At 42.0% G+C, this 22,169-nt stretch overlaps 1 protein-coding gene across 2 annotated transcripts in view; it reads right to left on the bottom strand.

The window, feature by feature from the left end:
* The window catches only part of NECAB1 (N-terminal EF-hand calcium binding protein 1), a 120,875-nt gene that overhangs the window by 83,190 nt on the left and 15,516 nt on the right, over positions 1-22,169 (bottom strand). For both annotated transcript variants that reach the window (XM_073330609.2, XM_073330610.1), the window contains exon 3: positions 5,451-5,559. In XM_073330609.2, the coding sequence (XP_073186710.1) occupies positions 5,451-5,559 (109 nt within the window). The remainder of the gene's footprint in view (positions 1-5,450; positions 5,560-22,169) is intronic.

Here is a 22,169-nt window from a genome sequence, read left to right on the forward strand (position 1 = left end):
AAGAGCAGATTAGACAACCACCTGTCAGGGATGGTCTAGATAATACTTAGTCCTGCCGTGAGTGCAGGAGCCTGGACTAGATAATCTCTTGAGGTCCCTTCCTACAATTCTATGATTCTATGGGAGCACACACTTTATAACTTATGTGGGCTGAGCTTGTTGCACATGCTGGAGGCTTTTTTCATCCCTCCGTTCCCCTCCACAAGCTCTTTCTGTGTCATCCTCCCATCCCCTTCTAGTTCAGCGACTCCCCGCAACATCCCTAATCGCCCATCTGCTTGAGGTTCTGTGTGCCCCCATTCCTCCTCCTCCCTTACCATGGTCCCCCATTCTCCCTTGCATGCTGGTGACTATGTGCACCAGCCCCATCCCTATTCTCCCTTCCCACTCTACCAGGATCCCCCATTCTCTGCCCCATGCCAGAGGCTGTGTGCATGCCCCCATTTCCCCTTCTCCTCCCATCATTATTTGTCTAGGAGATAAATCATTCAGGGTGCCAGAATACCACGCCCTATTGGGAGAATAAGCAGAGGTTCTGTTATGCTGGAGGGCATTAATGGCTGCCTGTGACACTCTGTGCCTTGGGGGAACACCCTGCACCCCCATGTTCATCCTTTATAAAATGATTGTGTGGTATCCAATGCAAACTTTGTCATGTCAGGTGTCTTCAGAAGGCTCACGATGCACTGAGCATTGTTGTAGTTATAGTAATGTTATAGGTTGTAATTTCATGTGTATAGTTATGAGGCTGAAAATGTGTCCTCATGGCTTAAAACAAGCCCAGGCAAAAACTCTCCAGGAGCAGAGGCCCAGGCAAAACTCTCTAGGAGCAGAGGGGCAGTTTACGCCTCATCAGGGAATGTATGGGACAAACCCAGGCAGCCTCACGGGAACAAAGGACACTGGCCTAGGCAGCCACAAAGGATCTGTTGGACTCTTGAGTGTGTCACCCCCCTTCCCTTAGTCAGTTTGGGACTACGATGAGGTAATGCTCACCTGACTCTGAAGGGGAGAGTGGGGGTCAAAGTCAAGAGGAAAGAAAGAACATGATAAAAGGGAGAGACGTTTTCCATGCTCTCTCTCTCTCTCTCTTCCACCTCCATCTACAGACACCACCACCAAGCGACTGAAGTGCTGATCAAAGGGGAGGCCTGGCTGAAGATCAGCTTAGAATGCATTTTGCTTTTATTTCATTTGACCAAATCTGACTTGTTGTGCTTTGACTTATAATCACTTAAAATCTATGTTTTGTAGTTAATAAATTTGTTTATTCTACCTAAAGCAGTGTGTTTGGTTTGAAGCATGTCAGAGACTCCCCTTGGGATAACAAGCCTGGTACATATCAGTTTCTTTGTTAAATTGATAAACTCATATAAGCTTGCAGTGTCCAGCAGGTATAACTGGACACTGCAAGATGGAGGTTCCTAGGGTTGTGTCTGGGACCAGAGATATTGACTAGTGTCATTCGGTTGCACAATCCAAGCAGCGGCTGGCCAAAAGTGCTCACTCACATAGCTGGGAACAGCTTATATGCCAGAGGCTGTGCGTGAACATCCTGGGAGTGGGGGTTCTCACAGCAGAGCAGGGTAAGGCTGGCTCCCAGAATCGAGGATTGGAGTGACCTAGCAGATCACCAGTTCAGATAACACCAGGGGAACATCACAGTGCCATCATCCAGTTCTTTGCTCTATAGACAAATGAGAGCTGTTTGAAGTGGTGGCTGTGCTAAACAGATGGCAGGATCCATGTGTGCTAGATTTTCTTCCTTTAAGTTTTCTGATTTTCCCCCAAATCAATAGGGTTCTGGCCATTGGTGCCTGGACTGTTCCCGGAAATTTTGGAAATGATCAGATGCAACATTCAAAATTTGTCATATGATACTTGTATAACACCAACACCCCTGTGTGGGTCATCATCAGCAGGGATCAAATCTGGGATTTCTTGAGCTTAATTCATGAGCCTCTATTTCCTGAGCTAAAAGATAGTTCTCTCTTAATCAAGCCTGTAGCAGGTTTATCAGTCTCTAGCTGGCCTAGCCACCACTAGAGGGGGACACAGTGCCATGCTGAGCAGGCAGGGGTCGGTCACACACACACACACACGCAAAAGTGTCAAGTTGAACAAAAGGCCTGGACAAATGTGGCCAATTAAAAAACAAAACAAACAACCCAACATATCCTCACATATTTCCCATGGGAGTGTTTTCCTGGTTACTTCTTACACCATGCTTTCCACTATGTTCTTGCTTAGTGATTTACATTTCAGTAACCCAGATGGCTGTGCCAGTTGCACTGCCTGTTCTCAGATATCAATTGTAGCATTTCAAAACGTTCCTTATTTAAAATCCCAACTATCATAAAAAAGTGGCCAAGCTCTTAAATAATCAAAGTACTGAGCTTCTTAATGTATATTATGTATTTCTATAGACTAGAAGGAACTTGAATATTAAAGATTTGACCTCATGTTAATGTTGAACATGATTGAAGAGAAGAACAGAAGTTTTATTAGGTTAACAAATATCCTTAGGGCATTTTAAAGAGTTTTCAGGTTTCTCTCCCTAGAGGCTGCTTATTTAACATTCAGATCTGGAATGTGCATTTTGCATTCATACTACTTATTATGATTTATTTTAGTTTTTTTGCTAAAGAACATGTTTTTTTCTGTGAGAAGCTGTAGTATTTTAACAATGCCATTCAGATTGAAAAATTAAATTAAAAAATGAATGAACTGAGTTGCTTCCTACAAAACTCTACCATCTAGCTTTCAAAACCCTTTGTTAGAGGTTGAGCTAAAATTTCCAGGGGAGTTGGGCTCAGTCTCAACTCTGGCTTGCTTTCCATTTCTCAGGTGATAGGTTTTGGTTTGGATAGGTGGTTGGTGTAGCAGAAAGAGAAAGCCGGAGACATGAGGCTTGGTATAAAAGGCCAAAGGCCAAGTCAGGTCCTGCTGATATAAAGCAAAGGTAGCAAGAGCAAAGCTATGAGCAAAAGTCAGGCCCTGTTACAAAGTAGATGCCTACTTGCAGGTTCACTATGTCAGCAGTTCTCAACCAGGGGTCTGGGGCCCCCTGGGGGGCCATGAGCAGGTTTTGGGGGGGCTGCCAAGCAGGCCCAGTATTAGACTCGCTGGGACCCAGGGCAGAAAGCCGAAGCCCCACCACCTGGGACAGAAGCCGAAGCCTGAGCAATTGCCCTGCTTGCTACCCCATAACATCAACCCTGGCTTTTATATGCAGAAAAACAGTTGTGGCACAGATGAGCCATGGAGTTTTTAATATCCTGTTGCGGGGGCCTCAGGAAGCAAAAGGTTGAGAACCCCTGCACTATATGATACATGAACTTGGCAAAAACAGGCCTGGTGCTGTAAAAACACAAGCACTCCTAGGTGATAAGTATTCACGTAGGAAGGCTGGAAACAAAACACTCTGATAAAGGATTATGGTGCAGACACACTCCCTGAAGATGGTATGGGACACGCTGACCTCTCTTAAAGATAAGGCCAGGATGACAGGGTGATGGATAGACATGTTTTGATCAAACCAACAGGTACAAGGGAAAAGGTGGTAACTAGCCATGTCAGAGGGGCAGTACGTAACTTCTTGTATCAGTGTATAAAAGGGGGGTCACAGAGGGGGTGTCTTTGTCCAGCCGAGGGGGAAGCAGAAAGTCCTGCTGTTCACTGAGCTGAGTCCATTGTCACAGGCATACATGTACTGAGTGTACCTGTAACACACATAGGGCACTAATATTGTGCTTTATTGGCAATAAACCTGGTTGACTTTTGCCACTGAATCGAGTCTGTGGTCTTCTTGGGCAGTTTGATCAAGGTGTGCTGTATGGGCTATCTGGTCAGAGCCAGTGCAGCACACAGAGAGAACACACACACAGCCAACAACTGACAACAGTTGGGTCAGGTGACTAGGCCTCACCTAGGAAGCCCTGGGCTATCATCATAAGAGGGAGCCTGTTTCATCAGAGATAGGGAGACTAGGGGCTAGGAAAGCTATAGGGCTCTCTGGAGACGCCTAGGAGAGTGACTTGGGACCAGATACCCTGTGGAAGCAGAGAAACTGAGGCAGCAGCAGGGACTGGCAGTGCATGACATCAGAACCTTCATGCGCAATAGAACTAATGTCAGTTACTACATTAGTGTCTTCATCTATATGGTACCAGTAAGCACTACTGAGACAAGCAAAACTGATCTGCTGAGTTTAGAAACAGTGCGAACAGAACCAAAAAGCCAGTAATGACTGGTGCAAATGGGATGGCTTTATAACCTGTTAGGAACCAAAGGTAATAAATGCCATCACTTCAGTAGCTTTTGGACCACAGAAATGGCACCAAAACTGAATGTAGTCTACGTGAAAGGTACTAGATTGGTATCTGTGGACTCTGTGTGATGGGCTGCTATGAATCAAAGCAAGGATGATGCATCACAAAAATACTTTGTCTAAATCTTTTGACAACTACAGTGTCATCTACGAATGGCTAGTAACTGTGCTATATTATGTTTATGTAATGTCTTAGTAATGGTCCCCCTACAGTGGTCTGCTTCCCTGTCTTTGCTGAGAAGTGGGAGGAGGCCACCATATTTGTGTGTGTGAATAATGCAGCATGCAGATTAGCCAAGTACTGTTGTGATTAGCTAGTAAACTGGTTTCTACTTGGAATTAGTTGAAAAAAATCCAAACTTCCAATTATTTTTTATGGAACTTTTTTTTTACTGCTCTTTAGTCTATACAAAGACTACCTGCCATATGGGGAGGAGTGATACAATTTTCCCTCGGTGGCCTGGCCGTTGCATTAACCCACCGCAGAGAGAGATACACTTGGGACAAAAAGTTGGTTCCCTCTCTATATCCTTCAAACCCTTAGCTTCTGCTGACCCTGCCAACCAGTCAGCCATTCTGAAATGTAATGTGAGTTTTGTGATTTCCAAGAAACATGAATGAAGACATCAATCCATTTCCTACAGAGCATCAGTCATCAGGTGGTAACATTTGCTCACTACTTTCTATGATGGTTTCATACTACTTACTTGCGGGCAAACTCTCTGCTCAACTCCCAATTCATTATGTGAGGGCAGAAATCTACCTGCTCCCTCCGCAGCTGTGCAGCTGTCCTAACAAGGCTACTCCAGCCTGAGAGCTGGAAAGGACCACAGCATCTCTTCCCTTTCCCTGATTCCACCGGCCCTCATGAGCGGATGTACACAGTGTCTGATGCCCACACCACTTGCTGCAAGCCTGTATTTCTGAATGTTTGGACACTTAAACATATGTAGATGATCAGCTGATGAGTTGTTTTGCTCTTACCAGAGTACATAATTGGGCATTATAATTTCCCTGAAACAACTCTCTTGTATAAAAACAGCTTAAGTTTTTTTTGCCAAAATTAAACTTCTTTTCAAATACAAAACGTAGCACTTGGTTGTAAGCCGAGGATACTTACTCAGTATTGTGTGTATCAATGGTGTTAAAAAGCTCGTGCAATTCTTCTCCACTCAGAACTCCATCAGCAAAGTAGGCTTTGAATTCCTCAAAAGACAGTTTGCCATCATCTGAAACCAAGAAGAATGCAAAACATCATTAGCTACATATACAGTTTGTTGTCTCCTTTAATTTAAGGAATCTGAACAGGAGATTTTAAAAAATAGAATCATGGGACTAGATGTTTAGATTAAATTTATTTGGAAATTTGATAACAGATTGTGTTCAGGCCATGTAGTGAGTATTAAATTAAATGCATCAATAATAGTAGTACAGTACAGACCCGTTTAAGCACGAATCCGCTTAATGTGCGGGAGCGCCATGCCTCCCAGTGCTACCTATTTAACACGCGAGACTCATTAACATGTGGTACAGGAACTTGCTATGTAGCACAACAGATTTGCTCACTAACAGAAATCGACAGGAAGTGCGGAGCGGAAATGTGTTCTATGTCTTTACTGATATTGGTAAGACGTATCACGCACGCTTAGTCATTGTCACACTAGAGAGATATATAATAGTTATATAGTAATATATATACACTACATTAGAAAATTTTAACCATAGGCCTAATATAATGGCAGAGGGCAAGCGTCGGCATTCCTACACTGTAGAAGAAAAGCTAGATGCAATAGATTGAGTAAATAGCGGAGAAACCCAGGCCAAAGTTTCAAAAAATATTGAGATTGCTGAATCTACTCTCCAAGGATGGCTAAAAAACTAATCTAAACTGAATGGCTTTGTACAAAATATAGATTCTGCTGTGGGGCTTAAGCAAAAACATGTGCGCTATTCAGCAAAACCCACAATAGACAAAGCCATGCGCACGTGGTTTGCTCAGGAAAGACTGAAAGGAATGCCGCTAAGTAGGCCAATTCTTCAAGCTAAAGTGACAAAATCTGGAAATTTAATGGGGGATGAATCATTCCAAGCCAGCAAGGGGTTTATAAGTCATTTTAAAAAGCAGGTATCGATTTCTGGAGAAAGCCGATCAGCCGATGCATCGGCCACGAATGCATTTTCCGCCGAGTTAAAAACTATTTTAAATTCAGAATTTCTGTCCGAGGAAGAAATATTAACGGGCTGAGAGGCTAGGTCGGACCGCGAAAGTGATGGCGAGAATTCTAATAATGCAGGCCTAAATGACAATGACGACAAGGATGTTGAAGAAAAGGTCAAAATTTTGCCCACAGAAGCCCTTAGTGCTGTAGAAACTGTTGTAAGATTTATGGAGGAGCAAAATGCAGAAAATATCAAAATCATTCATCTGCGGCGAATGACAGACTTCATAAGAAAGAAAAAAAATGCGAGCCAGAAAGAGCAGAAAATAACGGCGTTTTTTTCTAAGTGAATCATAGACCCCTTTTTCAGCATGGCCCTCTTAACCCGTGGTCCATTAACACGTGGTCGTGACGGCTTGACTCCCGACATCCGCACGTAAATGGGTCTGTACTGTATATCTGCCAATCAACCTTTGCAGACACATAAAAACAATTGATCAAATAATGTAACATAGTATATTTGTAATCATCCCTGCGAAATTTAACACAAGTGTTTCAAGCCATGGAGAGAAGGGTACCACCAGTCTATTGTCTGACCGTGAGAGTAGCACCTTTTCTCCCATTTATATCTATGTAGTTTGTTTTGGTGAATGGCAAATGTAATTGCAGCTCTGGGTCCCACCATCAGCCAGAAAAAATTCTAGTTTTTGCATTAGTGTCAGGAAGGCTTTATTGAAGAATGATGCCCAGCCACCTTTCTCTAAGTAATTTGCAAACTGGCAGGCCATGTAGAACTCTCCTCCTCACTACCTTTGGTTGAAACCTAAAAAAGGGTAAGTGCCACTCTCAAGAATGTACTGGGAAGAATCTCAAGACATTCTCTTGGTCATAGAATATCTTGGAAGCAAAGAAAATAGCCAACTCCTGTCTGTATCTGTGAGAAATTATTGCCTGTAGCAGACATCATAAAGTAGACATCAGTAATCTGACTTAATTTAGGCCTAAGCTTTGCAGGTCTTTCTGGACCCTGGGCATCCATAGAAAAGTTCCACTTCTAATACTGCTCCTGGAAATGTTACTTGGCAAGAAAATTTCCTGCCATCATGTATATTTTTCTGTCAAAATCTTGCTATTAGTAGTTGAACTCTTAGTTACATCCCATTCTGTGGATGTCTACAAAGGCCCCTGGAATGTAAAGAGGGCTGAGAGCTTTGGTAGAATATTCTGTAGAACCTGCACAAGGACCCTCTCTCCATGAACTTCACAACTCTGCTCCTGACACTGTGACTAAATTGTAGACTGAATAATGTTAAGAGTTAGGGGCACCAAGTTTCTACTCCAGGGCTAATGAACTTGACAAATCCTGCCAGTGATTTTACAGACCCACATTTGTAAAGTATTAGGTGTTGCTGTGCTCAGCATTGCAATGCCTAGCTGATTTAGAAACCTAAATATCATTTTCAGAAGAGGTTTAGGCACTTAGGAGCCCAAATCCCATTAGCAGTTGATGGGATTTAGACTCCTAAGTGCCTAGCCCCCTTTTGAAAATGATATTTCAACTCCTAAATCAGTTAGTCATTGCAATGCTGAGTGCAGCAATGTCTAATACCTTCAAAAATCTGGGCCAGAATGTTTAGGGTTTGTCTACACTTAATATGCTACAGTAGCCCTGCTATGCCAGTGCAGCTGCAGTTATTCTGTGTACACACTACCTACGGCAACAGGAGGGATTCTCTTGTCGACACACATAATCCACCTCCCCGAGATGCAGTATCTTGGTTGATGGAAGCATTCTTCCATTGACCTAGCACTGTCTACATGGGGATTTAGGTCATCTTAACTAAGATGAGGATTTTCACACCCCGACCGATGTAGTTAAACCAACCTAATTTGCTAGTGTGGACCAGGCCAAGTCTCAGATGGGACATGAGTCAACCCCATTTTTCAAACTAAAATATCGTCAACTTTTTTTCATACTTGGGTTATACATCTTCTCTGTTTGAGACAAGGCTAAACCACCACCACCACCTTGGCCTTTTGATGACTGATGGCTAGTTATAGGTGCAGCGGGTGCCTAAAGTCTAATGCGATTTGAGAAAAATACCATATCATGGGAATAATTAGAAGAACAGTAATAGGAATTGAATTAACCCTGAGGGGAAACAGTCTCATTATAATACTGCTACTGCATTATTTGGCAGAGTCTGTTTCCTCTGCTTTTTACTTTGGCCTTAATTGTAGCATGCAGTGAACTAACACGACACAACATCCTTGACTCACTCTCTGCCCAACCTCTCTTATCTAATATTTCCCAACGATTAGCATTTCAGAGCTGGATTCCATCTTAATTTGTTTGCTGGATAAAAACCTCTGATATGCACATTTTGTGGCATGCATACTTTTTAAACTGGCTGGTGTCACTGTAGTGTGGTGTGATACATCCTTCTAGGAGGATACAAGATGGGATTTTCAAAAGTGCTGTAGTAATTTAGGAGACTTATGCTCCTAAATCACTTAGGCACCATTGAAAATTCAAGACAGCAGCCACATTTTAAAACATGTTGGGTTGGATGTATGGCTTCTGTTTTTCTGTGAGCCACAGAAACGAAATCTGAGTAGACTGGTACAGTCTGTACCAGGTATGGAGCTGCTGCAATTGTTATATATGTATGTGGCTGCAAAGATCAATGGCCATTCTCCATTCTGGAAGGTGGGGTTCTGGACTGCAAAGAGCTGCAGCCGGTGCCAGGTTCTGGTTGCTGTTGTATGTAATGTTTAAATAATAGTCATTTTAACTGTTAAATACAAGCTCTTTGCCTTAATAAGGAGAGCACACAGCAGACTGATTTTTTTTTAAATACTATTTATTAGAGCTATCTGATTATACACCAAAGAATCTTCCTCTATGTACAATCTTCCTGTAACTACAGTGTGAAGACTGAAAAAACAGGACTGAGTGCATACATTCCAGTGTGTTTTTAACCAGTGGAATAATCTGACAAAGCATCACATTTTGAGCAATTCTTCTGATTAGAACACTTCAGAAATGGGCTTTTAATGCCTTCCAAGATCTTACTGTTGAAGTTCAGCAGAACTAATTGCTGGCAATTAATCACTGGATGTGATGGGCAAATAGCATGGATAACTGAGCCCATTCCCGGAGCAGTCTAAGGTAATTCTTATAGGTCATCCTGCAGTGCAGAACAGACTGCTAATACTACCTTCAAAGAAATGAGAATAAAAAAGAGATTGTCCCAATTAAACAGGAATCTCTAAGGACAGTGACTATAAGTATTAACTGTTAGAGTAGCACATGGACATTCGCCTTATTTAAGTCACATTGTAGGGAGAGGATTTAGAGTATATCGGGATAATGAAAATAAAAACATAGACGAAACCAGACACAGGGTATCAAGCAGACACTTTGGGCCACTTTTTCAAAAAAAATTGCCCCTGTGTGAACATCCGTGCGTACCTGCTGTTCTGATATTAGCATCTGAATATGCAGGTGGCAGAATTTCAATCTGCAAGCCCTGTGATCTGTAGGCAAAAGTGGTAAATTCTGTCACCTCTGCACACCGGTATTCTCAAAAATTGCAGCTGTCCGTACTTTCATGGTCACAAGCAGCAATGGGGTTGCTAAGAGCCCTTTAAAAATGTAGCCCTCAGACTCTGGGAGTTAAGTTGTAGGATGCAGCATCGAGGCGCAGAGGTTTTCTGCTGACTCCTCTTGAAGTCAAGTGTTAGGATTCTGCACAGTGGCATAACATTCACCCTGTCAGGCAGAGCAGGGGAGTCCTTTTGGCAACCCCAGTGGGGTCATTAGAATTCAGATGACTCCATGGGTAAAATATTGAGGCACACAACCATTGTAGGTTCTAAAAGTGATTAGCTGCAGCACCAAGCACAAGGGGGCCCCGATGAAGATGACAGGTGACTAATTCAAGCAATCTGGATCACTGGGTAAACTGGGCACAAGCAAACACTCTATGTTTAATTATAGCTAAATGTAAATGTATACATCTAGGAACAAAGAAAGTAGGCCAGACTTACATGGGGGACTGTATCGTGGGAGGCAGTGACTGAAAAAGATTTGGGGATGGGGGTAGATAATCAGCTGAACAGGAGCTCCTAGTGTGATGTTGTGGCCAAAAGAGCTAACTTAATCCTAGGGTGCATGAACTGGGGAATCTTGAGTAGGAGTAGAGAGGCTATCTTACCTGTGTATTTGGCACTGGTGCAACTATAGCTAGAATACTGTGTCCAGTTATGGTGTTCAGTATTCAAGAAGGATGTTGATAAATTGGAGAGGATTCAGAGGAAAGCCATGAGAATGATTAAAGGATTAGAAAACATATCTTACAATGACAGACTCAAAGAGCTCAATCTATTTCACTTAAGGAAGAGAAGGTTAAGGGGTGACTTGATTACAGTGTATAAGTACCTACATGGGGAACAAATATTTAATAATAGGCTCTTTAGTCTAGCAGAGAAAGGTACAACATGATCCAATGAATAGAAGTTGAAGCTAGACAAATTTAGAATGGAAACAGGCATAATTACTTTTAACTTTATTTTATTGTTTTTATATAATATAAACAGATAACACAACAAAACATATAAATACATGCACAAGATGGAGACAGCATATAAATAACAAAATTCAAAGTCCATTATTTGCAAAACCTGGAAAAAATTAAACCAGCAGAGATCATACAGGGTATCAATTATTAAAATGACTAAATAGATAAATAAGTGAGAACATAACCTCTGAGTATCAGAGACTGTGATGGAATGTCCACAAGACTGGAAGGGGTTAAGGTGGCCAGGTATGCCAATTAACTGCTCAGCCTGCACCTGGAAGAGAAGCCAGGGAGGAGGGAATTAATTAGACAGGAGGCTGACCTGGGTAGGAACAGGAGGGGCCTGTATAAACCCCAGGAGCTGAGGGCAGAAAGAGGCTGCAGGGAAGTGGTCTGTAGTCACCTGTGGGAAAGGAGAAGGTTGGGGACTATAGAGGGTAGTCCACAGTTACTCCCTAAGAGAAGTAGACAGAATTATTTTTTCCATTAATGCAGTAGTAGAGAGCTCACTAAGCCAATCTGTGTATGAGGCAGGAATTACAGATTTCCATTTTCTCAAGATAACCTTTTTGGCCACTAAAATAGTTACAGCAATCCATTTCTTAATGTTAATTGGTAATGCCAACTCATCCCGCACCCCTAGAATTCACAAGCTTGGAGAAGGCAAGATAGAGGCTCTTGAAGCTTTTGAGAGAGCTTGAATATGGTGTTTCAGAACAGATGCTTTTTTGACAGGTATTGAGGGTGTACAAAAGTTTGGTATACAGCTGTTTTCATCTCCAGCATTCTTTGTGTTTTGTCAATCTAGCCTTGAACAGCTATTCTAGATCCTGTAGTATCTTTTTATATCTTGTTCTGGAATAATCACAAGGATAAAGAACTTGAAGTATCTTTTCCATTGAGCCAGATATCCTCTGAGGTCTCTGTTGAGGTAGTCTTTTCCCTTTTTTGTCTGTGACTTTTGTTTCCATATTTCTTAACATGTTCTTCTAGAGGTGAGAGAGTTTAAATGGACTGATTTCCCCCTATCCTTGCATGAATTCTTGAGTGTAGCCTGTGATGAAGTGGGAAATTTCTTAATGTTTTGTATGTGCGTGCCTCAGTTTCCCCTATGTGCTGCATGTTTACCTAGGTGGTGGGACAGGTTGTGTGATCTTTGAAGAGACTCCCTAGAGAGCAGATGTGACTGTTGTCCAGCTTCCTAGGCCCAGACAATGGGTAGACATTAGCAACTGACCTCCCCATCCCCGCCATAGCCAGTTGGCTGTAGAACAAAGAGATGAGGTGGAGGCCAGGTGATTGGTTTGCCTGGGAAACACACAAAAGATGGAGGAGTGGCAACTGGGCATGACTGATGGTGGGATGTTGTAAGCTGGTCAGTCTCCTGGTTTGGAACTTGTGAGGAAAGCCAGGGCTCTGGATCTCTCCAAGATGGACTTTGCTATAATTTCCTGCTTTCTGTGCTAACCAGAACTGTTCTATGCTGAGTTCCAGATGACTAATGAACCCTTTTGTTTTACAATGCTGGCTGAGAGTCACTGCTGACTGTGGAAGTTGCGGGTGCATGGCCCTTTTGGGGGGCATATAAGGCTTCCCCAGGTGTCCTACTCAGGTGAACTCTCTGTGGGGAGCTCACGGTATGAACAAGGGTGCTGAAAGCTCTGAACTCAGTTCCAAGAGGCACTGAAGCCAAGGAGCCCTAGGGAGAGTGTGCCCGGAGGGGGTGTCACACTGAAGAGGGTGCTGTCTGAATTTCATTCAGAGCTGTTCCAGAGCACCGAGCCTGTGCACCCATGACATAGCCATGAAAAGAAGGAAATGTGGGAGAGCAGTAGCTGCTATTTGTTATAAATGTAGTTGAAGAATGCCAGTCTATCATTTTATATTATCTCTTTATTTTTGTTACTCCTTTTTCCATCCAAATTATTTGAAGCATGGAGTTGGCCTTGATCCTGGGGCGCAGGTTATCCCATGGTGGTATGACAAGAGAAGGAGTAAGATTGGATGCTAGAATCGTCTTTTAGATACATCCATTGCTTGCAATTTATTCCAGTTAATGCAAAAACCATAGCTCACCACAAAAATGTCAACTACAGTCAATAATGGTAGAATTGATTTGAATGAACTCTTCAATAGAACAAAAGTGTCATTAGCATATAAACTGCTTTTGTATTCTTTCCTGTTTAGAGCCACTCCATCAGTGGCTGAGTGGCATATATACATTGTCAGTGGCTCAAGAGAGAGAGATTAAAAAGGAGGGACAGGTGTAAACTTTTAGAGAAGAATTAACCATTGGAACAATTTACCAAGGGTTGTGGTGGATTCTGACCATTTTTAAATTGAGTTTGGATTTTTTTTTCTAAAAGACATTCTCTGGGAATTATTTTGGGAAAGTTCTCAGCCTGAGGTTGTGTAAACCATTCAAACAATTTTTGGGGTGGCTCTAAAAGTTTGAGTTCACACAGCTATTCTTCATCTTCTAACAACACCCTGACTCACTCATGACACATCATACAACAAGTACAGAGAATGAAGGGGGGGTGTAGTTTGACTCCAGATATTTACCACAATCCTGCCTCCTCCTCCAGCCATAATGAGGCAGGGGTCCTTTGGAAAAACAGTACATTATTATGTAATTAAATACTGTACTGCAATGCACGTCCTCAGGGAGCAATGTTCAGGATTTTTCACTCTCTCCCACTTGTTTTTTCCGCTCAAACTCACAAGCTTTGCCCAAATTCAAAATTGGGCAAAATGAATTTCTGTCTCAGCTAAACATTTGGAGGTTTGTTCATCGCTGTGTTTGACATGAAAAGAGACAGATTGCAGCTGCAGATAATCACCCTTAAAGTCTAAATAAAATGTCAAAAGTGACAAAAAGCCAAGAAATCAAGGTGGCACAATATTTTGCTTTGAACAAGCAGTTTTCTGTGACACAACTGCCATAAACAGCTGTTTGAGAATCTAAATACATCTGCCATTTGGCACTAGATACATAGTGTGAATATCAAATGAGTGTTGTATGAACAAGCTTTTCTTAATAAATATCATCTTTGGCTGTAGCTTAATCACTTAACAGAGATGCTTTCAATGATCCATTTACTCAAACTGCCTCCTTTAGCTTTCACCCTCTTTAAAAAAAGAGGGCTTCAAATGTTGTAGCATTGGTTATTCGTGAGGAAGGAACATGAATGACATCAATGTTCTCTCTGGGAACCTTGACCATGATTGACTCAGAGAAAAGAGAGGGGCCCATAGTATCCATTAGGATACAGAACCCCGAGGCACTCCTCTATTAACCTGGTTCTACTTTTAAGGAGACCTGATCCTGTGCCATTAAAGTCACAGGGAGTTTTGCCAATATGGAGCAGGATTGGGTCTTACAGCGCTTTGTTTTCTATTGCTTAACTTGTTAAATTCATAATCCCTGGGCAGACTTTGCCTCTTGCCTCATGGTTATTTATTTTCACTAATGATCTTATGAGAGACCTAATCACAAGCTTTTTGAAAATCCAAGTAAACAATGTCCACTTTTATCGATTAATTATAAAAATCCCTGACATTATAGGGGCTTTTTCAGAGGCTATGATGGTTTGAGCCTGTCCTGTTGTTCTCATCTAAAAGCTGTACTAGGCTGTCTTTAGTTACACTCTGAGCTGTGATTCACCAAAGCATTACTTTAATTTTATACCAGAGTAAACTTGCAGTAATACAGTCGTTAGTCAGGCTCTCCATCAGTTTCCTTGGTACTGAGGTGAAGGTCACAACTAGATCACCCTCACTAAGGTTCTCTTAAAGCAGCACCTCAGAGTATCCACTGCCTTTTGGATCTTCAGGAATAGCTGCTGTTTGTAAGAATATGCTTCGTACCTTTACCAATGTGTCTATTTCATACTTTGTTTCCCTCACAACCCTCAAATATCATTTGGTCCAGGTGATTTACTGCAGTTGAGCTGAAATTTCTACCTTATAGACTTCAAACTTTGTCATGGGTAAATATAAACAGAGGATGATTCATGAAAGACAAAATTTTCTGAATGCAGTGTTGTTGTAGCTGTGTTGGTTCCAGGATGTTAGAGAGTGGGGGATATGATCGAGGTCTATAAAATCATGACTGGTGTGGAGAAAGTAAATAAGGAAGTTTTTTTTCCTCCTTCTCATAACACAAGAACTAGGGGTCACCAAATGAAATTAATATGCAGCAGGTTTAAAACAAACAAAAGGAAGCATTTCTTCACACAAAATGCACAGTCAACCTGTGGAAATCCTTGGGAGAGGATGTTGTGAAGGCTAAGACTATAACAGGGTTCAAAAAAGAACTAGATAAATTCATGGAGGATAGGTCCATCAACAGCTATTAGCTAGGATCGGTAGGGATGGTGTCCCTAACCTCTGTTTGCCAGAAGCTGGGAATGGGCAACAGGGAATGGATCACTTGATGATTCCTTGTTCTGTTCATTCCCTCTGAAGCACCTGGCATTGGCGACTGTTGGAAGACAGGATACTGGGCTAGATGGACCTTTATGTCTGACCAGTATGGCTGTTCTTATGTTTGTAAGCTTTCCAGCTTACACAGAGCTCTTCTTCAGGCCTGCCTATCTCTCCAACAGAAACTGGTCCAATAAAAGATATTATCTCACCTACCTTGTCTGTCTCAACTTTTCTGAAGTCATTCCTTCCCTAGACAAATCTAAGTTACACCAAACTCCAGTATCATTTGCCGCGGGAACATGGCCTCAAATTGTTTTGCAAGCCTTGCTTTTTCATGCCTTCTCCAGTGTCTTTCATAAACATGATTTATTTAACTTCCAGCCACAGCTCCCTGTCTGCCTTGGAGTCAGAATACTGCTATATATCATATGCGGATGGATGAAAGAAGGAGCTATACACTGTATCTTCCATTCTAGCACATGGGCACTTATGATACATTTTCACAAGTGTTTTCATTTTGTCTATTGTAGAAGCTTTCCTTCAAACTCCTACACTTTAGTTAATTAAAACTCACATCTCTGTGAGGCTATGCCCATCTTGCAAGAGATCAGTGAGACAGATAGGTTAAGTGACTTCCCCACAGTGAGTCAGCAATAGAACCAAGACTAGAGCCTAGGAGACATAGCTGTTAGTAAGTTGCTCTAACAGTTAGCAGCTCCCACATGGGAAATCCACGTGCAGGGGAACTATATTGTTTTCTTGAGCTCAAAGACAACCCCTGTGATAAAAAAAAATACACAAAAATATTGGGCATATGGTGCATCCAAATGTCTTTCTCCAAATGAGACAGGTGTACACATCCAGCAAAAGGGAGCTATGGTGACCACAGGTTGTGCAAAAGGCAGAGGAAAGTATGGAATTGCTACAAGATCACAGGGCAGAAGGGAGTTAACCAAATCAATTCCTCTTCCGGCCCTTTGTTTGTCTTGCCTACTCAGAATGTAAGCCCTTTCGCTCAGAAACTCTCTAACTGTATTCAGACAATACCTATAACAAGGGGGCCCTAAGCTCAGTTGGGATCTCTCAGAGCTACAACTCATAATACAGCTATAGTTTCCACAAAGGAAATGTGAAACCCCCTCAGGTTTGAGAAAGAGTCAAAGGCCAGTTGCACTATTCATTCCACCTGGGTGGTAATTAGTTACTTTCTTGTCAGACAGAAGGTACCTCTCTACACTACAATAAAACACCCACAGCTGGCCCTGGCCAGCTGACTCAGACTGGTGGGGCTGGGGCTGGTGGGCTATAAAATTGCAGTGTAGATGTATGGGCTCAGGCTGGAGCCTGGACTCTGAGTCCACCAGAACCGGGAGAAGGTGGCAGAACCCCAGGAAAGGGCGGGGCCCAGGCCCCAGAGGCTAGGTGGATTCTTTAGGACTTTGGACTGCACCTGTACACTTCCTTGCCCAGAAGGGGTTTGGACTATCAGTGTCTCAGCCAGAGGACTGAGTGGGGTAATGAAGCCAGAGAGCAATGAAGATGGAAAACTCCTGCAACTTTGCACCTATACACATGAATGGGTGATGGGTGCACATGATTACAGGCAGACTTTCAGTAGTGGGGGATGTCACGTGATGCTGGGAGATCATACAGCTAAATGGAAGCCTTGAGGTGCAACCTGTCATCGTAATGGTCACTGTCCAGCATAGTATGCATTAGAGTGAGCAGATGTGGGCAAAAATTTATTCAAGCCACTAACCTAAAGTGAGAGCTCCTCATATACAGTATAAACTAGCCAGTAAGCAGGGCTAGCTTTAGCATTTCTGACTAATTGTGTAGTGAAGAATACAAGGGCTACTATATTTCTATCATTCTAAATTAGCAAGATGCATATGCACAGTGCCATTCCATTTAATTTTGCATATTGGGAAATAGTTTTTGAAAAGCACCATCATTGTTTAAAAAAATTATGGCACATGCACAAATGGCAGTTTTCAGCTCTCATAATGGGGCCAATCCATGACTAATTTTCAGTGAACCACCCGAAAGCTTTCCTCCTTCCTAAGCATCATCTCTCTGCCAGGTGCAAATGATTAAGCAAGGTAGGGGAGAATCAGGGCCTATGTCTTTAAATTGCTCTTTCTCAAAACCTAAAAAAAAAAAAAAATGAAAAGGAGGACTTTGAAGCGCTGAAAAAGGATAAAGCATAAAGCAACAATCTTCCATCCCCAGCGTTTAAGCTGCATCTCTTAACCTTTCTCAGCTTCAAGTCCCCATGGAATAAGAGGGAGGCATTAACTGTAATACAGGGAGACAAAAGATAGGGAGCCTTGGTTGGCAGCCAGCAGCTTATGAATGCAGAAAAGTGAGCCAGGCTGTCACAGTGATCTCAAAAGCTTTCATCGGAAAGCTGGGGTTCCTAAATTAATTTTAAATGAGTTAATTGGGCTGAAGAACAAGATGGAGGAGAATGAGAGAAACTACTGATACGTGTCTCCAGCCCCGGAGAGCATTCAGCTATACAGTAGAGCTTATGAAATTGAAGAGATCCAAACAAAACACTTCTTTCTGCTTTATAAGCACCAAAGGCCAGATCCTCAAAGGTACTTAGGCACCTAAGAATTTCATTGGGAGTTAGGTGCCTAACCTGCTTAAGTGCTACTGAAAATCCTACTAAGTGCCTATCTGCATCTTTAGGCCCTAGGTGCCAAGTTCACTTTTAGGGCAGAACTGAATGTAACTCGAAATTCAGCTTAAATACAGGCCCATAATTAGACCTGACCCATCCTTCAAATCTGCTATGCAATATGCCCTTGCAGAGGCAGTCAACATGACTTATAGGACACCCAGACGAGTGAGCATATGTGCAAAAACACACTTCCATGGCCCAGCCCCACATTCTAGCTACAGAGGGCTTGTACAAAATTGCCCTAGGCTGCCTCTTTTCCTTCATTTGACAGAGAGGTGTCGTGGGCATAGAACTATCAGCAATGGATTCAAACATGACATGGACAACTTCAACGATTTAAAATAATTTTCTCTGTCTCTCTTACTTTTGCCTGATTTGACTTAGTGGGTGAAGGGCTGGAAAGCTGGCCAGGATGCAAGGAAATGAAAGAAAAACGTAAAGTGTGAAGAACTGCAAACAGCACATCAGCTGAAAAAATACTGATGAAGAGTGCAGAGGAGATGTCAAGTAATGAATTTTAATGTGCTACAGAACAATAAATGTTTGTCTACTGCATTCAAGGCACTAGAAATAAAAAAGATACAGATCCTTAACCAGCCTGGCAAATGCACTGTGCTTTAATACAGATTGTCTTTTTGGATAGATATAAGTAGTAGTATGCTCATTTCACAGATGGAGAAGCTACTTTACATAAGCAGACCTAAGATCACACAACATGTCAGTGGCATAGCTGGAAAGAGAACTCGGAAGCTCTGGCTTGCAGTCCCCAACAATAATCATAGTTTTTTGGTAGCATGATTAATAGATTTTAAGGCTGTAAGTAAGTAAAGTCCATTTATTCATTGTAGCAGAATTTTTTAAATTCTTTGTGATTCTTTGCTAGCTCTGAGCGCTTTGCAGCTGACCTCCCAGTGACCTGCTGCACATTGTGGTTAGATGTTGACTGCGTGTGTGTTTATTTGGTGTGCTGTCCCAGCTCTGCGCAGATAATAGAGATAGCAGACCTCAGTTAAACTGCCCAATAAATTCACAGACTCAGTTTTCAGCGAAGGCACCCAGCCAGGTTTATTGTCGATGAAGCACGATAATAGCACCCAGCAGACTCTACGAGGATACTAAGACATGTATGCTCGTGACAATGGACACAGCTCACTCAGTGGTGGGACTTTCCATTCCCCCCTCGGCTGGCCAAAGACACTCCCTCTGAGATACATCTTTATACACATATACAAACAAGTTGCGTATTACCCCTGACGTATTAGGGTGCCACCCATTGCCTTGTATATGTGTTTTTGCAATATTAGCCCCATGTTTGCCAAATTCTGTGAGCAGGACCTGTCTCTTGCTCACAACCTGACTTTGCTTCATATTGGTGTTGTATAAACCAGGCAAGGTACTAACAAGCTTCAACAGGACTTTATTTTCAAAGTGGAAACCTGTTTACCAAGCTGCTGCTGCACCCTCTGGAGCTTTCTCCCAGCCTCTCAACTCCTCCCCCCTCCTTCCTGTTTCCTGTCCTTTCAGACTCCCAACAGCCAGTGCTCCCAATTCTAATAATTACACATAACATCTAAACACCACAACTGGCAAAGTTTTAACCGCTACTTTAGTTCAGGCCTCAGGACTCATACCAGGCCTCTAATACCAGGGCTTATGTCTCAGGCTCTCTTCCTACTACACATACCATCTATCCCTCTCCTTACTGGCTGTCCCCTACTATGATGACCTGTTGCTATTCCTTCCATGATAACTTTCTTGAGATTATTTCCATCTGTGCACCTCATGTGACCAAAGCACATAAATTTGCACCTGTTGCTTTCTGACAGCAGGATCTGTTTCTCTTCAATAATATTTCTAACATAAGCATTCCATCTTCTTTTCTATCCAGGAGATATGCAACAGTTTTCCGCAGCACCAGTTTTCCCCATCTCATAAGCTTCAATTTTCTTCTTGACAGCAGCATTAATTTCCCTTGATTCACATCCAAAAGTCACTAAGGACAAAATTAAGTTTTCTTCAATCAAACCGTCATACATTTTCAGATGACACAATTTTTCCAAAATTCTGTAGGTATAGGCATGTAGGTATACATCTTGCTGGGCGTGAGTAAACTTGCCTATACTTTGATTTGAGTGCCAGGTTAAACTGTAAACAAGAGAGTGTGACAGACTGTGCTGGAGATGGTATTTTCGGGCTAGTTGAGATAAGTGGGAATACCCTGAACTGATAACCTTGAAATGTGGATAAGGTGAAGACATAAGTGATTAGTTCCTTACACAAAGCGATTGGTCCTTATATGATCCGTATGATGTCCAAACCAATTAAATTAAAAAAGCATAGATGTTAGTAGCTAGTAGTGTGTGACATGATTTGGAATTATGCTATTACTCTGTATCTAAACACCCGTGGCCTGACCAATGTGGGCTTAGAGCTGGTCCATGCCTAGTAAAGGAACCTGAATGATGAGCTGGAAACGAATCAAGTTTGGATCCCAGAGAACTGGATGAAGTGTTCTTCAAAAGTGGATGAGATGTTCTGGATAAGCCAAGCGCAAAAGTTTTCGGAAGGAATCCCAGCAATGCCATGGCTGAATGAGCCATTCCTAATCTTCTTCCAATTTCTATGGAACACCCTCTTTTATTGAATATGTATGATCCCAAATAATTAAATTAATCTACTGCCTCTGTGGCTTGACCATTAATTGTGATGTCCGCTTGCATCTTGTTTTTGTTAATTGTGTCAACATACATGCATTACATTTTCACCTCATTCAGCGATAAGCCATATTCTTCACTGACTGTTTTTACAAACTACAACATTTCTTGAATTGCTTCTGTGGTGGTAGCAAAGAGCATCATGTCCTCAGCATATCTGAGGTCAGTTAAGGGGTGTCTACCAGTGGAAATCCCAGCAACTTCCACTTTGTCAAAACCTTCCAGGGCAAGCCTCATAATAAATGTGACCAACAGCAGGGGCAGTGAGTGATTTCCACTGGGCAGGGTGTGACACAAGGGTTTATTCTGCCCTCAAACCTTTTCAACATATACACAGAATTTAGAGCCTAAGGGACCATTATGATCATAAGATCTGACCCCCTGTATGCCACAGGCCATAGAACTTCACCAAGTGATTCCTGCATCTAGAACCCAGTATTAAAGTCAGGAATTTGCAATGCTCTCAGTTTTGAGTGCTTCAAAAACATTTGACTTGTAAATCGCTATCACCATAACTAAGATTTAGTGAAAGCCACAGCCCCACAGAAGTTTCGCATGTAAACATCAGTGTTTACCATGCAAGTGAGCTGTCAATCAAAAATATCTTTAAGCATGGAAATGGAATTCAGATCTCTGGAGAACGGAACTTGTTACCAGATAGTTGACTGATCTTAACAACGATACAATTCTATCATTGTTAAGTTCATTTATTCTAAGTAAATTGCGTGATATATGAATTATGAATGAAAACTCAGTGTACGTATTATGAGTCAATCATGAAGAGGTGCTGAGCAGCTACAACTCCCATTGGAGCCTGAGGGAGCTGTCGGTTCTCAGTCACTCTCTGAATTTTGTCTCATATTAAAATTATCCTGAGTCCTTTGGCAGTACACTTTTGATGAACCATTGTTTGCATTGTGTTGGAATTGGGGTGAAACCAAGACTCCTTAGCAGTCCATATGACTGACTTCATTGGAGCCAGGATTTCGCTTATTGTACTAATGTTTAAGGTAATGCTGTACACAGGAGAGCATATGAAATTATCAAACCAGATATGATGATAGTGATGCTATTTTAAGACTATTTAACAGTCTTTATAATGCACATTTAAAAACCCACATGACTGTGACAACTGTGTCATAAAAAGATTGGGATTGTAGAATGAAAACGTATCAATGTGAAAACAGTAACAATTTCTGAAGGTGACTAATCAGAATGTAAGTTTTATCAAAATTTCAGTTAAGTTACTTGCTGAAAGAGAAT

Source organism: Lepidochelys kempii, chromosome 2, assembly GCF_965140285.1.
Source record: "Lepidochelys kempii isolate rLepKem1 chromosome 2, rLepKem1.hap1, whole genome shotgun sequence".
Lineage (NCBI taxonomy): Eukaryota > Metazoa > Chordata > Testudines > Cheloniidae > Lepidochelys > Lepidochelys kempii.